Here is a 22,286-nt window from a genome sequence, read left to right on the forward strand (position 1 = left end):
TTTGACAATTCCTAATGAAATTATTCTTTTTACATTAGTGTTTTCCAGATTACTTCTGTAAGAGTAAAGCAAAGCTATTGCTTTTGTGAACGCTAAAGAATGCAATGTTCTCTCACAGGGATCTAACTAGTCTGTTGGGTCTCTTTGTTTTGGAAAATAATTTAGTATTTACGTTTGTAAGTAGAAGGTGATGGTGCTTTTGAGTACATAATGACAAAAGACCCCATATCTCACTGATATTTCTAAGCTCTCATTTCTCCTGATATTAATATTTATTTTCTGGTTTCATGATATTCAATGTAACATTGATCTGCTTTACATAAATATCATTTTGTTTGATCACATTGCTGTTTTTTGTGGAAGTCTTTATTTAATCATTCCAGACTTGTTTCTGTATCTCAAAAGTGAAGGGGATTGAACTGAAAATCTCAGGTTTCCTCTGCCTCAAAAATGCAATGATTTAAAATACTGAATTTTTATAAAATACAATCATTTCAAATATGAAGTTTTTAAAATTAATAAATCAAAAATAGCAGCTACATAGCAACAAGCATATCTGTGTTCTCTTCTTAGCATAGTGATTGAAAAATGTGATGCATGACAGTAATTTCTGTTCCTTTTTATGTTTGTACTATTGAGTTATGTGAAGAAAATGTACTCAAACAATGCCTGCTCAATAGATAATGATAGTCAACCAATAAGTTAAATACTTAGATATCATTCTTTATGCTCTTTATAAGAGAGTTTAGAACTCAGGTTGCATTTTACCATTAAAAAAAGTCCTTGCCACTTGGCTGCCTTGTTTCCAGGTCACCAGTTAACCCCTACAATGTATTTTATGCCATGTGTATGTGAGCTAGAAACCCTCAATGAGCTGAATCAGCCACCTGGATAAAATCACCTTGGGATTACTATCAATGAATTTTTTTTTTTAATGCAAACCTACTTTTGTGGAAGTATGCATTTCTTGGTCATAAACAGATGCAGAAACATCCAGAGTCCATCCCCCTCACTACTTAATGGTTATTGTTAATGACTCGGGATTCATGGTTTGACACACATATGTGGGTTAAATTTCTGTGGCTATATGTATTGGAAAATTATTGTTGACCCTTTAATTTTCACAGCTACAAATTATAATAGATTATTTTATTTAATTGTGTTAAAATGCAATAATATAATTAAGTTGCCTGACAAGTGGTAAGAATTTCTAAAGTGTTTGTTCCTTCCCTCTTTATGTGCTTCTTTTCCTCTCTGTGTCAGGACAGACCTGCCCTGAAATTTACATGCTATGGGGATTGCACTTGAATCTTAAGAGTGTTGGTTTGACTCACTAAGGTATAGGTAGTTCTGTGAGAAATCACTTTAAGAAGTAGATAAAAAGTGTTATAAAAGGGAACTATATTTTTGGCTCATTATTAACAATATATTTCATTTAACTTTATATTTATAGTTATGACTAAAATTGTTATTTACACCATGAGACATGTTTTGCTTGCCAAATATTAGCAACTATTTTTATAGCATAGGTTTGCTTTCATGAGTGAAAAGCGTATTTCACATATAACTCTACAAACAAGTCCTAACATATGAAACTCAGTAAATGGAATTAGTAATGTTATTCTCTTCTTCAAAGTTAGGTATTTGTTGAGTATATAAAATATTTCCACAGTGCATTTTGTTTGATTAAATCGCTAATATTGGAATATTTATGACTTTTTCTCCTTTTAAATGTCATGGGAAAGAACATTTAATCAGTTTAAATGTTCAAGGCCCAGTATTATTGGAGACCATCAGGCTGAGCTTAGTAAAATTAGTGGTCATCTCTGATCCTCTATATTTGTGCCAAGAAACTTATGGTAATAAGCTTAGGGGCATTTTAGAATTAACTTTAACATAAATAATATGTTTATAAATGAGTTGTTTTGAAGAATTATTCTTTGATATAATTTAATGACATTAATGTGCAGGAAAAAGAGTTTGTGTACCAATTGATTTATATATTTTTTTTCATTTCCTTAGCCCCTGTAGTTCATTCCCCAATGCATTCGCCCTGTAGGAATATTTCCTATTTATTATAAGTTATAGCCTTAAATAACATGTGTCATACCTCCCTCCCTCCCACACATATTTCTTGGTAGCTACCATTTTACTCTTTGATTTTATGACTTTGGCTTTTATAGTTCCCATATATAAGTGATGTCATACAGAGCTTGTGTTTCTCTGTCTGACTTATCTCATTTAGCATGACCTCAAGACCAATCCATGGTTGAATGACATACCACGAGATATATGTGTGTATACATACATAATATACCATCATATATGACAAATATATAGGATACCACCACGTTCATATCTTTTCCAATTCCTTATCACTATACACCAAACAATATGAACAAAAATCTTAATTATAATTTATGTGTTATTTCCTTCAGTGTATGACTCATTTGCCAGTATCATACATATGTACATCTATATGTCTTAGGCCAGGCTCTTTAGAAATAAAACATGAAACACATTATATTGTCTAAGATTTAATTTTTAATTAAAAAATTTAAATTTAGAACTTTTTTTTTTTACATCTTCATAAATTTTTGGAAAATAAATGATTTCTCCCCTCAGTTGACCTTTGTTCTTCCACCACCAAAGCACCCATAGTCCATCACCATAGTCCCTCATGTCCTCTCACCTCTTCTTACCCCTTCTCCCTTGCCTCCCTGATGCCTCATATCTATGGTCAGTTTTCAAGGTTAGTCTTTGACCCTTTGTTTTATTTTTCTACATTTCACCTATAATCGAACCATCCAATATTTATCTTTTTCCTTCTGACTTGTTTTGCTTAACATCAATCCTTCCAGCTCCACCCTTGTTGCTGCAAATGATTGCCTTAGATTTAAATGAGGAGGCTCCCTTCAGGAAAAAAATCTGTAAGGAAAGGTGTGAAGCAGACTGGGAAAGGCAAGGACATATGGAAAAATGTGTCCTCAGGAAAAGTCTAACCCTTCCTGACACACAGGGCCAGAGCTCCAGACAGCATTTTATAATGTATGACTCAGTTAATCATTGTCGGTGGTAAATGTTGTTACCTTATTGGCAAGATGGCTCCATAGGGGAAAGACAATGCTCTTAAGAAGAGGGACAGATATGGCACTTAGTTGTTCCTAGCCACCATAGCAGGGGGGACAGGGATATTGCCTCCAGGAGAGAGTGACTGTGTGATGACTAAATATCTACCACTTTGTGGGAGATTATTTAAATTACTTTATTATTTCCATGACTCAGCAATATCATCTGAAAAATGAAGGGAGAGAGAAAATAATTTAAAAGCTCTTACTCCTAAAATTCAGTGACTCTCTTTTAGGAAAAAAAAGAAAACAAGGTTCTGTCCTGTTTCATTCATTATATTGATGTACTTACCTGCTAAATTATGGGATTTTTGCTAGTCTTGACTTTAATCCAGTTTTCTGTATTCTTATCTATAAATAATAAGTGTGGTGTAATGTGAATGGGGATAGGAAATTATTTTTAACAGTCAACCTTGATTACAAGAGCTGATATATTTCTTTGAGAACAATTGTGAAAGGCTAAATTGTTTCCTTGGATGAGAGGAAGATACATTTTAGCCAAATGAACTTTTCAAAGTTCATTTAATTCCTTTCAGTTCTTTGACTCCATGAATTCTTTCTATTCTTAAACCACAAACCACACTCCACCCCCTAGTTTCTCAGATATATTTCTTTTACTTCATCTTCCTACAGCTTTCATCTTGAACTTTGGTTGGGAAGAATATGAGGATATTTTAATGCTGAAAGAGAACACTGATATTATCTATATATGAATGCACATACATATATGTTACCGGAACTTTTGCTTTTGAAAATAATATAATTTTGTTCTGTTAGTAGTTATGGTCATAATACTGTTATCAAGGCAGACCTCAGAAGAGAAAAAGTGACATATCATTGCTATTGTCTAGTCTTCAAGCTACTAAAATTTCTAAAAACATGATATAGTTAGGGAAATCCTATTACTATCTAATGAATAAGCACAGATTGTAAATAGAAAACAATAATATCTATTTCAAATATAATGCCTAGAAGATGCTGAGAAAGACAGATTCCCAAACCGAATACCAAGAGAGGTTTTATTTGTGTGCAGAAGGAGGAAGAGAGTGAGAAGAGGAGAAGAAAATAGTTTGTTCATACTCTATTCTCTTCACTCGCATGGGCTGACTATCACTAATTGCATACTTCTCATCACAAAAATTCATGGGTCATAATAATCACTTCATCAAGATTTTCACAATTGTACATTCCTATTTCCATAGAAAACTGCTTATATGATGAGATTTCAGGAGTACTCAGAAGCTAAGGGGATCTCTAGAGTACCTCATACATTAACTTACAGTTGCTTGAAATTTCTTATGTTTGAAATTCCCTGAATAGAGAGCAAAGCTGTTTATTATCCTATTGGGAATAGATTGATGTAACATAGGAGGCAAAGATGAATTGAGGGGTGGGTCTGTCAATTTTTGGATTTAAGTATCTGAGTTAAGTAGCTTATCTATACATATTGTTGTATTACTAACTTCACAAGTTATTGTTAGACTAGAGAAAAAAACTGTTCAAAAGGTGCTTCAAAAATACAATTTCACACAGAAACATCAATTCCAAAGAGCACCTGCACCCTTATGTTTATAACAACACTGTTTATAATAGCTAAGCTTTGGAAACAACCCAAATGCCCAAAAATAGATGACTGGATCAAGAAGATGTGGTTCATATACACCATGGAATATTACTCAGCATTCAAAAAAAGATAAACACATGCAATTTGCAGCAACATGGATGGCGTTGGAAGGGATCATGCTCAGTAAAATAAGCCAGAAAGAAATAGAAAAATACCGGATGGTCTCACTCATAGCAGAAATCTAGAAAACGTAAATAAGGGACCAGGAAAAAGAATAACTATAAGAAAGTAAAAATCAAAATCAACAGACAACTATGAACCAGAGACATTCTATGGGGGGTGCGGGGTGGGGAGGGGAGGGATTGGGGTCAAAATAAGGGGGTTGCAATTGTATGGGGAATATAAAAATAAATTTTATAATAAAAATATATAATTTCAATTCAGAATATACAGACACCCTTAAGAAATGTAATGCAACAAAAATCTTTTCTGCCAGAATAAAAATAACAGATAATATTTTTCTAAAAAGAGGGAAGCATCAAAGGTAAACTCTGTCGAGAGTAATATTCTGCTAGAGGTGTTCTTTTTATTTATAATAAGATAAAGTGGAATCTTGACATGAGAGTGTTTACTTTGACTTCTGCCTAGATGATCCCACATATTCCCATGTTACTCTTCCAGAAGCAGTTAAATCCCAGACATTCTAATTGGAATCCTATGTTAGAAGAGAGAGTTTTGGACAACAGTAAGTGAGAGTTTCCAAAAGCCTGTCTATTGTTATTTACAACTCAGACTGCTTTAGCAATTCCAGAACCTCCTCATGATTTCAGGCAAGAATACTGGATGTTCCTTTAGGCCCTTTCATTCTGATGTTTATCACTTGATTATCTTGCCTGGGAAAGTGTTGTCCCCAGTCATGTTCAGAATGTACTTTTAGGTAAATGCCATGCTGTGTGTTCTTAATGGTCCCAGTCCATTTAGTCATAGAATGTAGCAACTATTCATGCAGAGCAATGGACAGCCACATTCACTGTGGTTTTTATAACAGTAATTAAAAGGTTGGGCGAGGTAAAGAAAAGGAGAGCCAGGCTAAATATCTCAAAGGAAGGGAAAATTTATTGCGCCCCGGGTGGACCTCATGGACCCAAGGTGTGGGTCCGTGAAGCCACGCCCTGTTGTGCCCAAGATCAGCAGACTCGGAGAGCATAGCCTCCAAGAACCCAAAGACAGCCGAAGCAAACAGAAAAGGGAGTTTATTACAGACTCGATTCTGGGCTCAGGGGACCTACCAACTCAGCGGCAGATATCAAGAGACTCGAACAAAGGAAGCAGGGGTCTTTTATAGGGTTAAATCATGCTGGCAGTTACTCATTGGCTACAAGGATGCGTTCTTTAACTTTGCCTGGCTATATTTCTAGCTGACTGGCCTGGCCGAGATGCAGCTCCAATTACAGCAAGTTTGCCCTCATCGGTGACCAGAGGGCGAGCATGGAGTGAGGGTCGAAACTGTCCAAACTATCTCTGGAATGCAGTCGTCATTCCTGGGACAGCAAAACCTAAAATTCTAAAATGGCAGTTACACACAAAATGACAAAGCAATGGCTAAGAATACTTATGCCTTGTTCCACATGCCCGTTGTGAGGAGAGATGTCCCTTTTATAGGGTGAGGAGAGGTCGGGGGTGGGGGGGGGCATCTTGTCTTTTTCTATGTGGGAATCCTCCTTCCTGGCCCCTGCATGACCTTTCAGTAATTACATGACAATTGTTTCCTATAATTTCCCAAGGAAAACTTTTCTAGTCAATTTCTCTAAGTTAACTAAAAAAGGATATGCATGTGAAATTGCCCACAATTCACACATTGTCTATTAAGTGTCTTCATTTCCTAGCATTTTCTCCATTTTGTCTTGTTTCAATTATCTGATTTATCTTCCCAATCTGTAAGAATGCGAAGGACTGCAGTGACCTTGAGCTTTCTGTGTGGGATTATAGCATTTGGTTAACTTTAAGTTATTTTGCTCAGTACACACACACATACACACAACAACAGTCATATATGATTTAGTGAGCACTAATATGTGTAATTTCTGTGGCTATAAGGAAAAGCAATGGTATATAATTTACTTGGACACATTTTTAAAAATCTCTCTAATGATATAGTAAAACTCAGCAAGAGTATTAGATTATTTTAAAGCATACAGAATTTTGTATTTATTGTTTTTTTTTTCATTCTAAATAGACTGAATCAAAATAGAAGTAGAACTTGGATGTTGAAGTAGAACTTGGATGTTGGAATTTTCAATACGCTTTCCAACTCTTTTCAGAACCATACATGTGTGCAGTCTTTTGAAAAGCTTTCAAAGGTTGATTAGAATGACCATATTATTTGTTCTAATTTGAAAGTGAAAGAAGACAATATTAAAAATTGTTATTCAGGATAGCATATGTGTATTGGGAAATTCCTAGACAAACTAAGAAGTACTGTTATTTTAGTAGAAGCTGAATACTGAGATATACTTTGAATAAGAAGTCCAGGACAGACAAAGTTTGGGGATATATCCTAGAATGTAGCTTCCACATTATCCCTTCTTATATATAGTTAGAACTACAGATTATCCTTCCAAGTTACTGCTAACACCAGTTCTTGTTTTTATTTTTCCAGCATTACTGTCATATATAAACTGCTCATTACTTATCTTCTAGATTATAGTGTTTACCTTATAACTGCTTTATCTCCATTTTTGTCTTTCTTCCTTCTTCCCAACTGATGCCAGAATATTGATGCATAAATTGTCATTTTGTTATGATGCCCGAATTTTATTAATGTTTCTACATATTCAAACTATAATAATGAATCAAATAAACAATAGAATAAGAAAATATATATAACTCACCCTTGAACATCATGGGGACTAGGGATGCTCACCTCAGAACAGTCAAAAATCTGTGTATAATTTCAACTCCCCCAAAATTTAATAACTGATACCCTGTTGTGACCAAAAGCATTACTGATAATGAACAGATTAAAACATATTTTATGTGTTATATGTATGTTGTATTATAACAAGAAGTAAAGTAGGGAAAAGAAAATGTTATTAAGAAAAGAATAAGAAAGAGAAAATGCATTTTATAGTACTGTACTGTTTTTTTCAGTACCATAAATTTATATCACCTGTTTACAAGGAAAACATATAAATTCAAACTATGTTGTTCAAGAGTCAACTGTAGTAATAAAAAGAACAGAGTTCTCACTTAGCCAGTATGCAATAGTAGTTTAAAATCCTAGTTGGCAAATTATATCTACTCTTACCCTTTCATATGCTCCTAGTTCCACCCTGGCTCCTACCTTCAGGACATACATGGATATTCCCAGAACCCAGCAGCAAACAAGGCTAACCCTGCTTGACAGTGTCTTTTGGGACCCAGCTTCTGTGGAATGACTTGAAAATGTTCTAATGGGTTAGTGCCTGTGTTGTACCAGTTATTAACTATCTTAAAAAATTCGTAGTGATAATACTTTCCTTTGCATATCACACACAAGTCTTCAAAATTTAGTTCCTTCCGTATCTCACCACTTCCATGATTCAACTTCTCCCAGCCTATGCTTCATTGCTCTGAAAAATGACACCTTATGTTATCATGCTTTTGTACCTGCTTCTTGGACCACTCTTTCTCTATTTCCCTTCCTCCTAAATTCTCTTACTTATTGTTTGCATTTTGACTTAAAAAAATATATATATACAGTTTTATATATACAGTTCTATATATGGTGGTATCCCTTAATTTCTGCAAGTAGACTTGGATATTTTTCCTGTGCTGACCTTTTATTTTGTATATATCTTTAACACAGTAATTTTAAAATGTAGCTTTTAATATACATCTCTATTTCCCTTCTACACTGATTTTTTTTTAAAGATTTATTTATTTATATATGCAAGAACTGGGGTACAGGACAGAGGTGGGGGGGGGTGAGAGGATTCACCAGAGACAGTGTGGGGAACACAACAGGCACATTGACTGAAATATACTGCTGAAAGGAGCAGTGGGTGAGACAGGAGAGGTCTTCTGCGCCAAGTGAGTAGCTCCCTGGCCGGGGATCGAACTCTTGCTGCAGTGGCTGCAGTGAGCTTCATAGGTTGGGTAACCCCTTGCGCCACCAGGGAGACCCTAAACTGATATTCTTGACCTCTGCATTTTCATGTAAATTTATCCCCTGTCCTTAACACTGTTCTTTAATGTAATAAATGTTAATATACATTGGCATACGATGAATCATGAATAAAGAATGCTTATTTGAAAAAGTAAATGAGTGAAAATGAAATGTTGGTTGAAGATGCTCAGCTAGGGATTGATGAATGTGTTGCAAATTTTGAACAGAATTTGAAGGCTATAATGGAAGTGGTGGAATTCCAATCAGGGTGATTCACATGTCCAATGAGACTAGTAACAAATGATTGTATAGGTGAGTAGAAGATGGTAATTAAGTAAATGAAATAGATGGAAAATAATTATTTCAGTACAATTATATGCAGTCTGAAAAGTTTAGAGCTATGCTGCTGGAACCATAAAGCTGAAGCATTATCTTCTCACAATAGCCTTGGGTTTGTAACAATTGACGGTTCTTCCCTGGGTTTGGTTCCAACTCCGTACAATGTCACCATCTGTGTCTCAGAAAGATGCAAATGCATGTTAGGTACGAACTAATTTTCCAGTGCATGGCCTTCTCTCAAAGGCCATGCACTAATAGCTTCTTTGCCTTCTGGTTCATTGTCCCTTAAGCATGTGGTTCTTTGTCAAATGTTAATCCCATTTAAATTAAGGACCAAGGAATACAGAAGTCCATTTAGTGGTTTATCTGGATGTTGCTACAACCAGCACGGTTCCTTGCTGTTTGGCATGTGACCTTTTTATGTTTGTTTTAACAATTCATTGATGTTCAAAGGTCATCTGTTACTTAAGTTCATCCTTCTCAGTGGCTGTGAAGCTGTATATCCTGCCCACCCCCATTGAAGGAAACATGTCATTTGCCTTTAATATGATGTTTGTAGAGTAAGTGTAGTTTTCTATTACTATTTCTGACTTAAAAAGTTAATAATTATTCTAAAGTTCAGAATGAAACAATCTAGAATGAAACAATCTAGCCTTAATCAGGATAAATAAATTATAGGCTAGATTTTCTTTCTTCCAGGTTACACAAAATTGAACATAACCTATGTTCGTTTCATTGTAATCTTAAACAAATGCAAATATTTTTACGATATTGGGATTCCTTCCTGGGTATATAGAAATAGATTTCAATTATAAATTTGTGTATGTGAATAACTAGTGGTGATCACATTGTATTGTGTCAGAACAGACTATTTACTCAAGTGGTATTGTCAAATTTCTTCCTTATAAGGGGTTGAAAAAAAACAAACAACAACTTCCCTCTGTCTTCTGGAAGATTTTTTTTTTGGTATAATTTCCACAGGCTGACCTACAGTTTTCAAAATTTTCCTGTCTTGAGTTGGGTCTCCAGGTGTTCTTATTTATTAATATGTGCATTTCTACTGCTTGAAAGGTACTCCCCATATTCCAATTTAGGGAAACTTTTGCAAGTATTTTATTTCTATGCATAGTTCTCAAGATTCATTCTGAATCAGCTTTTCAATTTACTCGTTGTTCCTCTTCATTTCTGTTTCTTTAGACTTTCCATCTGTAAGCTCCAAACTAAATAGCATCTTGTTTATTTCCTGTGAAAATCTCTCTCTCTCCCTGGGGATGATCCAACACATGGGACTTTCTCATCCTTCTCAATGAAAGTTCATTTCCACTCTAGAGACTTCATGCTTTTTTACTCTTTTCTGGACGACTTTATTATGAACCCTTACCTTCATAATTGCATGGTTAACTTTCTCAGGTATTTTAAATTTTAGCTCAAATATTACTTTTTTTTTTTTTTAGAAAGAACTTCCTTAAATCCCCTAGACTGTGCTGTAGTCTAGGAGATTTTTTTTTTAAATGACTGGATATATCTGATATAACATGCTATATCTGAGGGACTGAAAAGGTACTGAAAGTATTGGAAATGCATGAATGAGATGAGAAGATCAAAAATTGATATTAAACACTGAAATTTCTTTAGCACTTTACAGTTCATAAAACAATTTCATATATATCATTTGAATTTTTGAACTATCAATAAATTTGAAAAACTATTGCTATAATCTCTACTTCTCATGGAGTCCTATAAAAGTTAAAAAATATCTCAATATCATATATCGATAGCTAATAAATGGGAGAAGTTGAAAGTGAGATTATATTAATGCTTTGTCCTCCATGACATTTGGTGTTCCCTGACTCAAATGTTAGATTTGCTAGAATAGATATTCTAGGTGAAATAACAGCAACAATAAATGCAGAACAATTATCTTAAGTTGAATACTTCTATGGATATTCACATACTTTTCCTACTGCAGAAAAACTTGTGTGTAGACCGATGTCCTGGCTCCAGCTTAGCTTCTTCCTAGTTGTAGCACCAAGTGCTAACTCTATGCTTTAGTGTCCTTGATGAGGATTATTTTATTATATAATCCGCTATAGATGAAGATTATTTTATAATATATTTCATGGAGTGGTTGTAAGAATTAAAGTAGTTTATATACATAACCTAGCTTTAGAAGATTATCCATCACAGAGTAAAGCTTAAAACTTCATACATGAAAACTGCTATTATGATTATTGTCATTATTATATAAACTATTTTACATATTTACTGTAGTCATCTCAGGAGAACATTAAAAGTATAAAACATGACTGTTTTATCTGTAACTAATTCCTTAGGACTTTCATCATTCATAGAAGAGGGTTCTTCTTCAGCTCATTGGTTGAATGCAGGTTTATCCTTTATGCTTTTCTTTTGAGGCTCCAGCCAGTCCTAACAGGAATTCCTAGAATGGAAATATCTAATGGGTCCTGGATTTCATAGGCAACTATAAGTTACAAAATAATTAAGACCATGCTACGAAATATATCAGAATTTAAGTAAAATCATATTACAATGATTAAAAGAACATTAAATATCATCTGATTTATAATCCAAGTCCTCAATATGGATAAACATATAGTCATATGTGTTCTATTACATTTGTCACAGAGAAATTAGAAATTTCCTTCACTTGGAATTATTTGATACTAGTGCAGGTTTTATAACTTCATACATTGTTTCAATGTTGATATGTTAGCTTTTCTCCATATTGCTTCAAAGTAAATCTTGCTCATGGATTTTTACTAATAATGTGAATTATATGTCTTCAGTCAAGATATTAGTGTCTCATGGCAGATGTCAACGTGTAACTCAGTAGAAAGAAATCTTGGGTTCTATTTCCATGACATAGCTCTGTTTGCAAGGGAATTGCTAGTGTTCCTAGAATGAAGGGAAGAGCAGTGATTATTTTTTCCTGAGATTTACTCTCAGAAATGTCTTCCTTACTCTCTGAACTCTACTAAAATCTTTACTAAGATTGCAGAAATAAGAAATTATGTGCCTGAAGTACGTTTTGAATCATTGTTCTGGATACAGAATGGATTCAATGGCATAGAGCTCACCAAATGGTCATAGCACAGACTAAGGAAATTCCAGGACTCATTCTTGAACAAGGTGCTCATTCTCGCTGCTGAAATATTTTGTTTGTAAAATGGGTTGACACATTCTTGTAGCACAGTCTATAGCATTAACATGTTATTAGTAATGTGCTCAGGCCAGGGGTTAAAGTAAGGTCTGAATAAATGGAATCTATTACTCATTCATGTGAAAAGGAAGAGCAGTTATATTTGGACATTTAATTAGTTCATTCAGTTAATAAAAACTTGTTGAGCGCTTATGAAGTTTAAGATCATTTTTATGTGTTGCACAACCCAAAAGGAATTAGACAGTCATCTTCAAAAAAGTATGGAAGAAATGGAAAACCAGATAAAATTAGAATAAGTATACTGCAAGATATGCAAGATATCACTTTTGTGGCTGTCTATTGAACAAAGATAGATTTTGCTATCTGATATCTGTAAATAATGAAAGTTGTGCTATACCTTTAAGGTAGAATGTAAAAGCCAAAGGGAAGACTGTATATCAAAACCTCATTAGTGATAAGTTGGCTTGTGTCATTCCTAAGGAACAAGATGAATGAAAACTTTTATCATCCTAGAGGATTTAAACACTGAGAAATTACTTACATTCAAAGAGAGTACAATTCAATGCATTTCGGAACATCCAACCCAATCATTGCCAAGGATATTGAAAGATTGTAGGCCCATAAAGGGCTTGATGCACTTTATGGGACTGGTCTGAGTTTGCTTAACATATAATTTCCTGTAAAGATTTCTTTCCAAGGAATTTTGATCTTGAGAAAATGTTCTCAATCTTAAGAGTAGTAGCACAGGTTAACATTTTCCTACTCTTTTTTCTTTTTTAAAGATTTATTCATTTATGCATACAAGAACTGGGATACAGGTCAGAGGTGTGGGGGGTGAAAGGATTCACCAGAGACAGAGTGGGGAACAGAACAGGCAGATTGACTGAAATACACTGCTGAGGGGAGCAGTGGGCGAGACAGGAGAGGTCTTCTGCACCATGTGGGTAGCTCCCTGGCTAAGATTGAACTCACACTGTAGTGACTGCCGATAGCTTCATAGGTTATGTCTTAACCCCTTGCTCCACCAGGGGAGCCACTCCTACTCTTATTAGTAATAAGTATTTACATGTTTAGTACTTTGTGTCAGGCCCTGTGGGGGTATGCACTTAAGATTGTCTCCTATGGGCCTCCCCTGGTGGTGCAGCAGTTGAGCGCTGGGCTGTGAAGCTGCCCGCAGCCTCTGCAGCACTGGTTCAATCTCTGGCTGCCGGTGAGGGTCCCACATGGTGCTCAGACCTCTCCTGCTGCGCCCGCTGCTCCCCTCAGCAGTGTATTTCGTCGGTCTGCCTGTTCTGTTCCCCGCTCTGGCTCTGATGAATTCTCTCACCCTCCTGCACTTCTGACTGTACCCAGTGTTTGTATAAATAAATAAATAAATCTTTAAAAAAAAAAGATTGTCTCCTATGGTCTTCCAACATATACACAATAAATATCTTAATGTCATTTTCATTTTATAGACAAATTAAGAATGCATTTATCTACTTTTTGGTAAAGTAGGCAAAATATTATCAACTTTTTGTGACTTACAATGGTCACTTCTCACTGGAATTATATGGGATTTAACTTTGGTTTTCTCTAGTAATTGATTGTGCTGTGTCCTGGCTGTCTTGCTTTAGCATGCTATATTAAATATAATATTCAGTTTCTTTTGACAGGAAAAAGAAACTTCCTGAATGTGCTAATGAAGTTCCTGTTATGTAGTGCCTGATATGTAGAAATTTTTACATTTCTGTTCTCATTATAAAACATGTATTTTTACCATACATCTTTGAATATCATGTACATTACACTTTCAATTTATAAAGCGCAGCAATATCAATAAAAACCTCCTATGTGCTAAATACTATGCTAGTTCCCAGAGTAGAATATTAAATAAAATCTAGTGTCTCATTTTTAAAAGTTGGGGGATATGGATATGTAACCAAAAATATTCTAGTGATGGTAAAGAGTAAAACCAAGAGCCTGCCTAAAGAATAAAATACTCCAAAGGGATGATTCATTCGTCTGTATCTGTGAATTGGACAAGGGCAAGTAAGACTTCCGGCAAGGCCTGCTCAAATTGTAGATGATTTTTCCTAATTGAAAAAATGATCAGTCTACCAATTTATTTGTATAAGAGCATACACAATGAAAGCTATGCTGCTTCTCACAAATATTTCACTATCTTCAGATACAACCACATTATAATTTCAAGCAATCAAAATCAAATAAGCAAACAAAAACCTAAATGTTCAAATATTTTCTGTACTGTTGATTTTCTCTTGTAAATATGTATGTTGGGTTCACTTTTTTATATAAATGACTCTAGTAAGGCAATGATTAACTGAATTATTTCACTATATTTTATTCTACTTATATTTCAAGTTCTTAGTTGGCTGTAGTTTAGGAAAATTTGCTCTCATACATAGGAAGTAAGAGTCAAATTTCCAAAGAAATTTCTATTTGAACAAAGTTCTGAAGTTTTTTTTTTCTCTTTCAATTTATACCTCTATATCATTTGTCTATAAACTCCCTAGCTTTTTTTCATTATTTGTCCAGAGTCTGAATATAAAATGTAGCCAATAGTCTCATCTATTAATATACCAATCAGGGTTTCAGAGTCCTATAATTTGGGAGCTAAAAGGAACCTCTCAGATAACAGGTGAATAGTACATAATTTTTCAGATAATGGAACTCAGAGAAGTGAATTTATTTGCCTTGACTAACTAGATAGTAAGAGAAATAAGTAAATAAAACAACTAAATAGTGATGCATCAGTTCCAATTCCTGCCTCCCTATAGTAGTCTTTATTCTATATCAATGGTTCTCAAATTTTTGTTGAAATGAAAACACTGGATAGCTTTTTAAAAGACAGATTGCTGGATTCCATCTCCAGAATTGGTGAGTCAACAGGTTTTGTGTATGGCTCTATCTACATTTCTAGTAAATTCGGGGTAATTCTATTACTGACTTGGGAAGGACACGTTAGAACTTTGTTCTACACCATGCACATTGAGGCCTCTAACTTGTTAGAAAGTATTTTTAATCCCACTCTTCTGAAAACTATTAGGCATTTCTCACTAGGAAAGTCTATTTGCCTTTTCTCTCCTGAAAATACACAGTCTCTTTCTGCACTTAGGGATTATTTTTGCTAGTTCTGAGACCTGAAGATTTTATGAACAATTATTTATCTGATTTAAAGCCAGTTAATATATACATGCTTCTTGATACTCTGAATAATAAACTATTTTTTATGTCACCTTCATTTTCTTTATTCATCAACATTATTCTCTGTATTAGGATCCTGTCTTTTGTGACAACAACAACAAAAAATCCCCCAGACTTAACATTTAGGAATAAACATAATTCAACTCTGATTATGAACTGCATTTTCTTTTGGGGATCAAGTGTGAATTCACTGAATTACCCCTCCTTTTTTATGATTAACCATTATTGGTTCCAACTGTATTCCTGGGAACTTGAAAAACTGATTGTGTTACATCCCTAATAAAATTCTCTGTATCCCTTTGGGGTTGATAGTGGCATCAGAAACAGCCACGGATTGCTGAAGAGGACACACTGCTGGAAAAGCTAAACATCTCATTCCAATAGCCTAGACTGCAGACCTCTTGGACTGGGAGGAGGTGGGAGTAGTGATGATTAACAGGGTTATTAAGCCAGTTACACAACTTTCAAATGGCCAGGGACCAGAGGTGGGGGCTGAGGGGGAGTAGAGAGAATTAACAGTCTTTTTTATTTAAAAAAAAAATTTATTTTATTTATTTTTGTGTAGAAGAACTGGGGGTAGGCCAGAGGTGTGGGGGGTGAGAATATTCACCAGAGACAGAGTAGGCAACAGAACAGCTGGATTTACTGAAATATGCTGCTGAAGGGAGCAGATGGCGAGACAGGTGAGGTCTGCTGCACCATGTGGGTCAGCTCCCTGGTCAGGATCAGAACTCACTCGGGCCATCTCGGTGAGACTTAATCTGTAGGCCACCAGGGAGGCTTGAGAACTTATAGTCTTTACAGCAAACCTAAACTGAGAAATCCACAAAGTGAGAAATTCTACCAAAGAGCAATATAAAAGGCAACCCCTGTCTAAGCAAGCACCTTTTGTCAATAAACTTGCTGTATCTGTGAACAGACCTTCAAATGAACATTCCACACAGTCACCATCACCATTCATGCATCCCTGTTTAACTGGTCAATACAGTACACAGTTAATCTTTAAAATTTCTAGTCTCCTTCTGACCTTTTGCTACTGCCTCTATTTTCTTCCCCTTCCCTCTTTTATTACCAGAGTTTAGGTAGGTACTGAAATACTCCAATAAGTTGCAATGATTATACTTTTTCTTTTCATTTGCTTCAGACACAGTATATATGTTGGGTTCCTTTTTATTTGTTAATCTAAATAACTCTAATAAAGCCATCTGTGGATGACTTCAGGTGAAAGGCCCCAGACTTTCTCAGCCTCAGGCAAGTCTAATTTTCCCTTTGCTCAAAGCTTGTTGATTTTCTTTCATATCAGAGTGGATTTGTTTGAAGAACAGATAATTTTAGCAAACTTTAGATATAATGCTTGCTCTGCATTTCACTTTCCCTGTTCAGTTTGCTGGAAAATACTAACAAATTGAATTGAACTTCCTTCTCCTTGAGATGGAAACCTAGTACAGATGGTGACATTTTGCCAGCCTGACTCCTTGGATGACTTCTAGACATGTCTATTTACTCATACCATCCTGGAATGTCCTATGGGAAATAGATTTCCTTGTTAAAACATTGGGCAGGTAGTTATTTGTTGTAGACTGTAGAATGTTTAATAGCACATTTGGCCACAACTATAAGATGCCTACAGCACGTTTCCCCTGTGACTAACAAATGTGTGCCCCTTTCTTTTTCTTTTCTTTTTTTTTTTAAAGATTTATTTTATTTATGCAAGAACCGGGATACAGGCCAGATGCGCGGGAGGGTGAGAGGATTCACCAGAGACTGAGTGGGGAACAGAACAGGCAGATTGACGAAATACACTGCTGAGGGGAGCAGTGGGTGAGACAGGAGAGGTCTGCTACACCATGTGGGATTCTTGCTAGCTGGCCGGGATCGAATCTGCGCTTCAGAGGCTGGGGACAGCTTCACAGTGCGGCACTCAATCACCTGCACCACCAGGGAGGCCTCCCTTTCTTTATCAAATGTCCCCTACAAGGGAAAATTGCCCCTAATTGAGAACCATTAGTCCATAGACTAAGGTAGAAACTCATACCTGTAAGAGGGATACTGCCTTAATAAAAGCCTTAAAAGAAGACATTCACTTAAGGGTTAGGTGCAGGCTGGAAGGTGATGATCGTTTTTTGCTGTGGCATTTAGTAAAACTTTGCCTGTGGTATTGTAGGAGGCAGAGTACATTCCTACAGCACCCCAAACTGCAGAGAAAGCATTTGGAAAGAGACAGAAGATTAGTAGGTTTTTGTTGTCACATTTTTTTAAATTTGATTTTATATATTTTTTACATCATTTTTAATTTTTGCACAATATATGCATTTCATCTTAGTTATATTCCCCATACAATTCCCACCCCCCTTAATTTGACTCTAAACCACCCACCCCCCCAACCATCTCTGGTTTATAGTTGCTTGTTGATTTTGATTTTTACTTTATTATAATTAGTCTTTTTCCTGGTCCACATGTTGTTGTAAGCAAGATACTACAACAAAAAAGTGATCACAGCCAGGAAATACTGAACAATCTGCTTATTGCCTGCAACCAAAGTTGGCTAATAGGCCAGAAAAGTGAGTAGTCTCTGAGATGAAAGAACTAATTGTCTCAGTTCCCTAAATAGCAAGATAAAGTCTGTCACTCAGTTTTCCTCAAACATTTCTCACTTGGACTTTTCAGCCAGGAATATGAGGACCCCACAGGCTAAAATCAGATTATGTTGTTCCTTATGTCTCTGCCTACTTTATCAGAGGATACAAGTTGACCTATCTTAAAATGAAGATAAGGAAAATGGTTTGAGCAAAGAACTCAATTAATTAAAACAAAGAGCCAGAAAATTAAGAATTATAACTAGAAGAGATTTTGGGGTGAGTTTCTTTCACATGGAAGTAAAAGAACAGAAATATTTATTCTTAAAAAGGTTGAAAATAACTAAAAAAGTTTGAAAATAACTAGTCTGAGGATTATATTGTGTGATATAAAAAGAAATCGTAGGCATTTTAAGACTCTACGAGTAACAAGCAAAACAAGTAAGCTAGGAAAGATGTTAGGTGGTTCAATTTGACCTAATTCTTCTACATATGCTTCCCCAAATGTCAAGGAGACCAGCAAATAGGGAAGATTTCCCAGATGACCACATTGGGCACCCAAAAAAGAAAGTGAATAAGAAATTTCCTCCTGAAAACAAAACAAGAGTCTAACCAAGGAAATCTTTTACAGTCAGGTCAGGGAGTTCTTGAAATTCTTATCCAACATAATTTATTTCACATTTATAATCAACCAGTGGCTCTTTCAAGTGAAGATTTTTATTTCAGAGATCATATTTTTTTTCCACAATTGTATATTGTGTGTATATGGACAGGGCTGTTAGAGGTGTGAAAAAATAAATGACTGTATTTTTTAGCTCCCTAGACTGTTGGACTCTCCACTGAATGAAATAGAAAAAATGGTGTGTCATCCTGAGATCCTTAATTTTCAGTGGGATGTAATAATTGGACAAAACATTTGATTCTATTGATACCTCTTGGAGAAGGGATTTTCTGTATGTTGGAAACAGTGCATGGATAATTGTACATGGATACTTGGGTGACTAGAATGAAAACTGGCTAAAAATTTGTATTTTTCTCCCAGTATTTACACCACCCTTTTCCTTTTAGTAACAGAATCTATTGATTTTTTCAGTTGAGTACAAAGTATCCAGCCAGAGAGAATAAACCCTCCTTTCCCTTGCAAAATAGGCCTTATAGAATGATTAATAGTCAATATAATATGTAAGAGAAATTCCTGAACTTTATGGGTCACGTATTTAAAAGAAATATGTTTCCTGTCACTAACTTCCTTTGGGGGGCTGTAAGTCAGAGCGTGGACAGATACCTAAGACACAGAGATGGAACCCGCTTATATAGAGTGAATGATTTTTCTCACTAACTTGATTCCCTAGAAGACCTCTTGGAGAAGCGCCCACTTATTTGCCCTGAAATTTTATGCAAGAGAGTGATATTCTATGACCTTATTTCAACAATCATAGTTCTGGTTTTCCTTTTCATGTATTTTTAAATCTATATATTTAATCCTCTATATAGTCTCTGAGATTGCCATATCATTATTAAATTACCATTAGAAACACACTGAAGTTTCAGGTGTATTAGATTATATTTTAAGCCCACTTATTCAGAATGTTGAATAGAAATAATTATCTGAGTTATGGGCATTAGGCCATTTTAGCTGGAATAAGGAACTTTTACTTTAAAGATGTTAATAATATTGCCCTGAGCCAACTTTTTTGTCTAGAGAGCTAAGCAAAATATTCTCAATAATTATTTTTTTCTTCTACATTTGAATTTTTTATTCTATTTTGTAATATGAAAGATTTTAATCTTTATTGTCTCTGATTTCTTATGTATTTTCTATTTTATAAGCCAGTTTCAAGATTTAGCAGTTATATTATCAATAAATTAAATAATATTTGCTTTAAAAATAAAACAATTACTTCTTTGAAACCTAGATTTAATTTGTACCTACCATTCTAATAGGCATGCGTATGTACTCTTGTACCTCCACACACAGACATAGTTCCTGCCTTGCATTTAAATTCCTTCTGTGCTTTAAGACTACTTGAGTTTGAATAATATATTTTATTTCTCTTCTAATTTCATAAGAAATTTCCTTCTAGCAGACCTTTAATGATGCTCATGTGTTCTCAAATGTAACTATTTTTCTTGGTTTATTTAGGCAATTTTATTATTTAATACTTTGCCTATTTCTATCCCACCTTTCTCTGACAACTTAGGTTTTGTCTTGTTCCCTTGTTTCAAGTAGTGAAACAATAATCTGGAGTGAAAGTATGAGAGAGATTCAGTTTATTCAATTAACCTTAATAGCCAGCATAAATGTATATCCTCCCAACGAATCATAATGGTGAAGCTCAAATGAAATCTTCGAGTAGACAAATGCATCCCAGGATAGCAGAACTGTGCTGATGTTGAGTTTCTGATGGTTCACCCATTGTTCATTGCCTGGGTCATTGTCTGGGTCTTCGTATAAGGGTAGATTATAACAACGGTGGAATAAGAATGTAAAAGTACTAAGGTGACTTATAGATTAGGGACAGAAAGCAGTAGGAAGGAACACTGTCAACTACAGGTCGCTGAGAGCCTCTACTCCTGGAAGGATTTTACCTTCCAGAAGCTCTAGACTGGCACCTCCTCCAGTGCTCACATGGCTAACTTTATCTTCAGTGTTCCATTTGGCACAGCAAGTAGCAGTGTCTCCACCTCCTATAATGGTGATACAGCCCTTGGAAGTGGCTTTTACAATTTCATCCATGAGGGATTTGGTTCCATTAGCAAAGGCGTCCCATTCAAATACCCCTACAGGTCCATTCCATACAATTAGCTTGGCCCGGGCCACAATTTCAGCGAACTTCTTGTTGGTCTCAGGACCACTGTCCAAACCCATCCAGCCAGAAGGTATGCCAGATGATACAGTGGCTTGTCCAGTATTAGCATTCTCCTCAAACTTGTCAGCTGTCACAAAGTCAACAGGAAAAGTAATGTTCACACCATTCTTATTAGCTTTGGCTATGATATCTTTGACAATCTTGGCTCCTTCTTCATCAAAAAGGGAATTACCAATCTCCATGTTGTTGAGTACCTTAAGGAAGGTATAAGCCATTCCACCACCAATAATCATCTCACTGACTTTATCTAGCATATTTTTGATGAGTTGGATCTTGTCTGCCACTTTGGCTCCACCTAGTATAGCCAGAAAGGGTTTTTCTGGATTTTCCAAGGCTTTAGCAAAATAATCGAGCTCCTTCTTCATCAAAAATCCAGAAGCCTTCTGTGGCAGATTCACTCCCACGATAGAGCTGTGGGCCCGGTGAGCAGTGCCAAAAGCATCATTCACGTAGATATCCCCTAGCTGGGAAAGTGATGTTCGGAAGGCTTCTATTTTCTCTGGCTCAGCTTTAACTTTATTTCCAGAAGAATCTAGACCCTTCCCTTCTTCTTCTATATGAAAGCGCAGGTTCTCTAACAGGATGACAGAACCTCTAGGTGGCCTGGCACAGGCCTTCTCCACTTGTTTCCCCACACAGTCACTCAGAAACAGTACCTTCCTGCCCAGTAAGGATTGCAGCTCAACAGCAACAGGCTGTAAGGAATATTTATCAGGCATGGGATTACCATCAGGACGACCTAGGTGACTCATAAGAACGACCGACCTGGCTCCATTATCGAGACAGTATTTTATGCTTGGGATGGCAGCCTTGATTCTCTGGTTGTTAGTAATTTGATTATTTTTCATGGGAACATTGAAGTCTACTCTCATGATGACACGTTTCCCTTTAACATCCAGTTTGTCCAGAGTTAACTTCTTGGAAAGAGACATTTTGACAAAAGATAGGATGACTCCGGGATGTCAACGCCGAAGCACCGCTTTATTGCTGTTGGGAGGCTGGCTGGGTGGTATATCCTAACGTCCTTCCCCTTGACCCCACCCCTTTCTTCTCGACACTTAAGGCTCACACCTAACAGCCATGATTGGACTTGGAAAGGACACCTGGGTGTGTGATTGGTTGATAATCCTGTCAATCTGGATTCGGAATTTTGCTGAGCCCACATTCAAACCGTTCAGGTTTGCTCTGGAAGCTGGAGTCACGGGGCTTGACTTAGAGTGAGATTTGGGGGTGAAAAAAACCGGAGGGAGAATGCTATTGCGGCCTAAACTTAC

The 22,286-nt window shown here is 35.8% G+C and overlaps 1 protein-coding gene across 1 annotated transcript; it reads right to left on the bottom strand.

The window, feature by feature from the left end:
• Nucleotides 1-20,077: 20,077 nt before the first annotated feature.
• PGK2 (phosphoglycerate kinase 2) lies at nt 20,078-22,065 on the bottom strand. The gene has a single exon (XM_037519856.2). It carries the CDS (start codon nt 21,942-21,944, stop codon nt 20,691-20,693), a length of 1,254 nt encoding a protein of 417 aa, XP_037375753.1. The 5' UTR covers nt 21,945-22,065; the 3' UTR covers nt 20,078-20,690.
• Between the last annotated feature and the right edge of the window lie 221 nt (nt 22,066-22,286).

The sequence above is a fragment of the Talpa occidentalis genome, unplaced genomic scaffold (assembly GCF_014898055.3).
Source record: "Talpa occidentalis isolate TD23 unplaced genomic scaffold, MPIMG_talOcc4v2.1 talOcc4.2, whole genome shotgun sequence".
Lineage (NCBI taxonomy): Eukaryota > Metazoa > Chordata > Mammalia > Eulipotyphla > Talpidae > Talpa > Talpa occidentalis.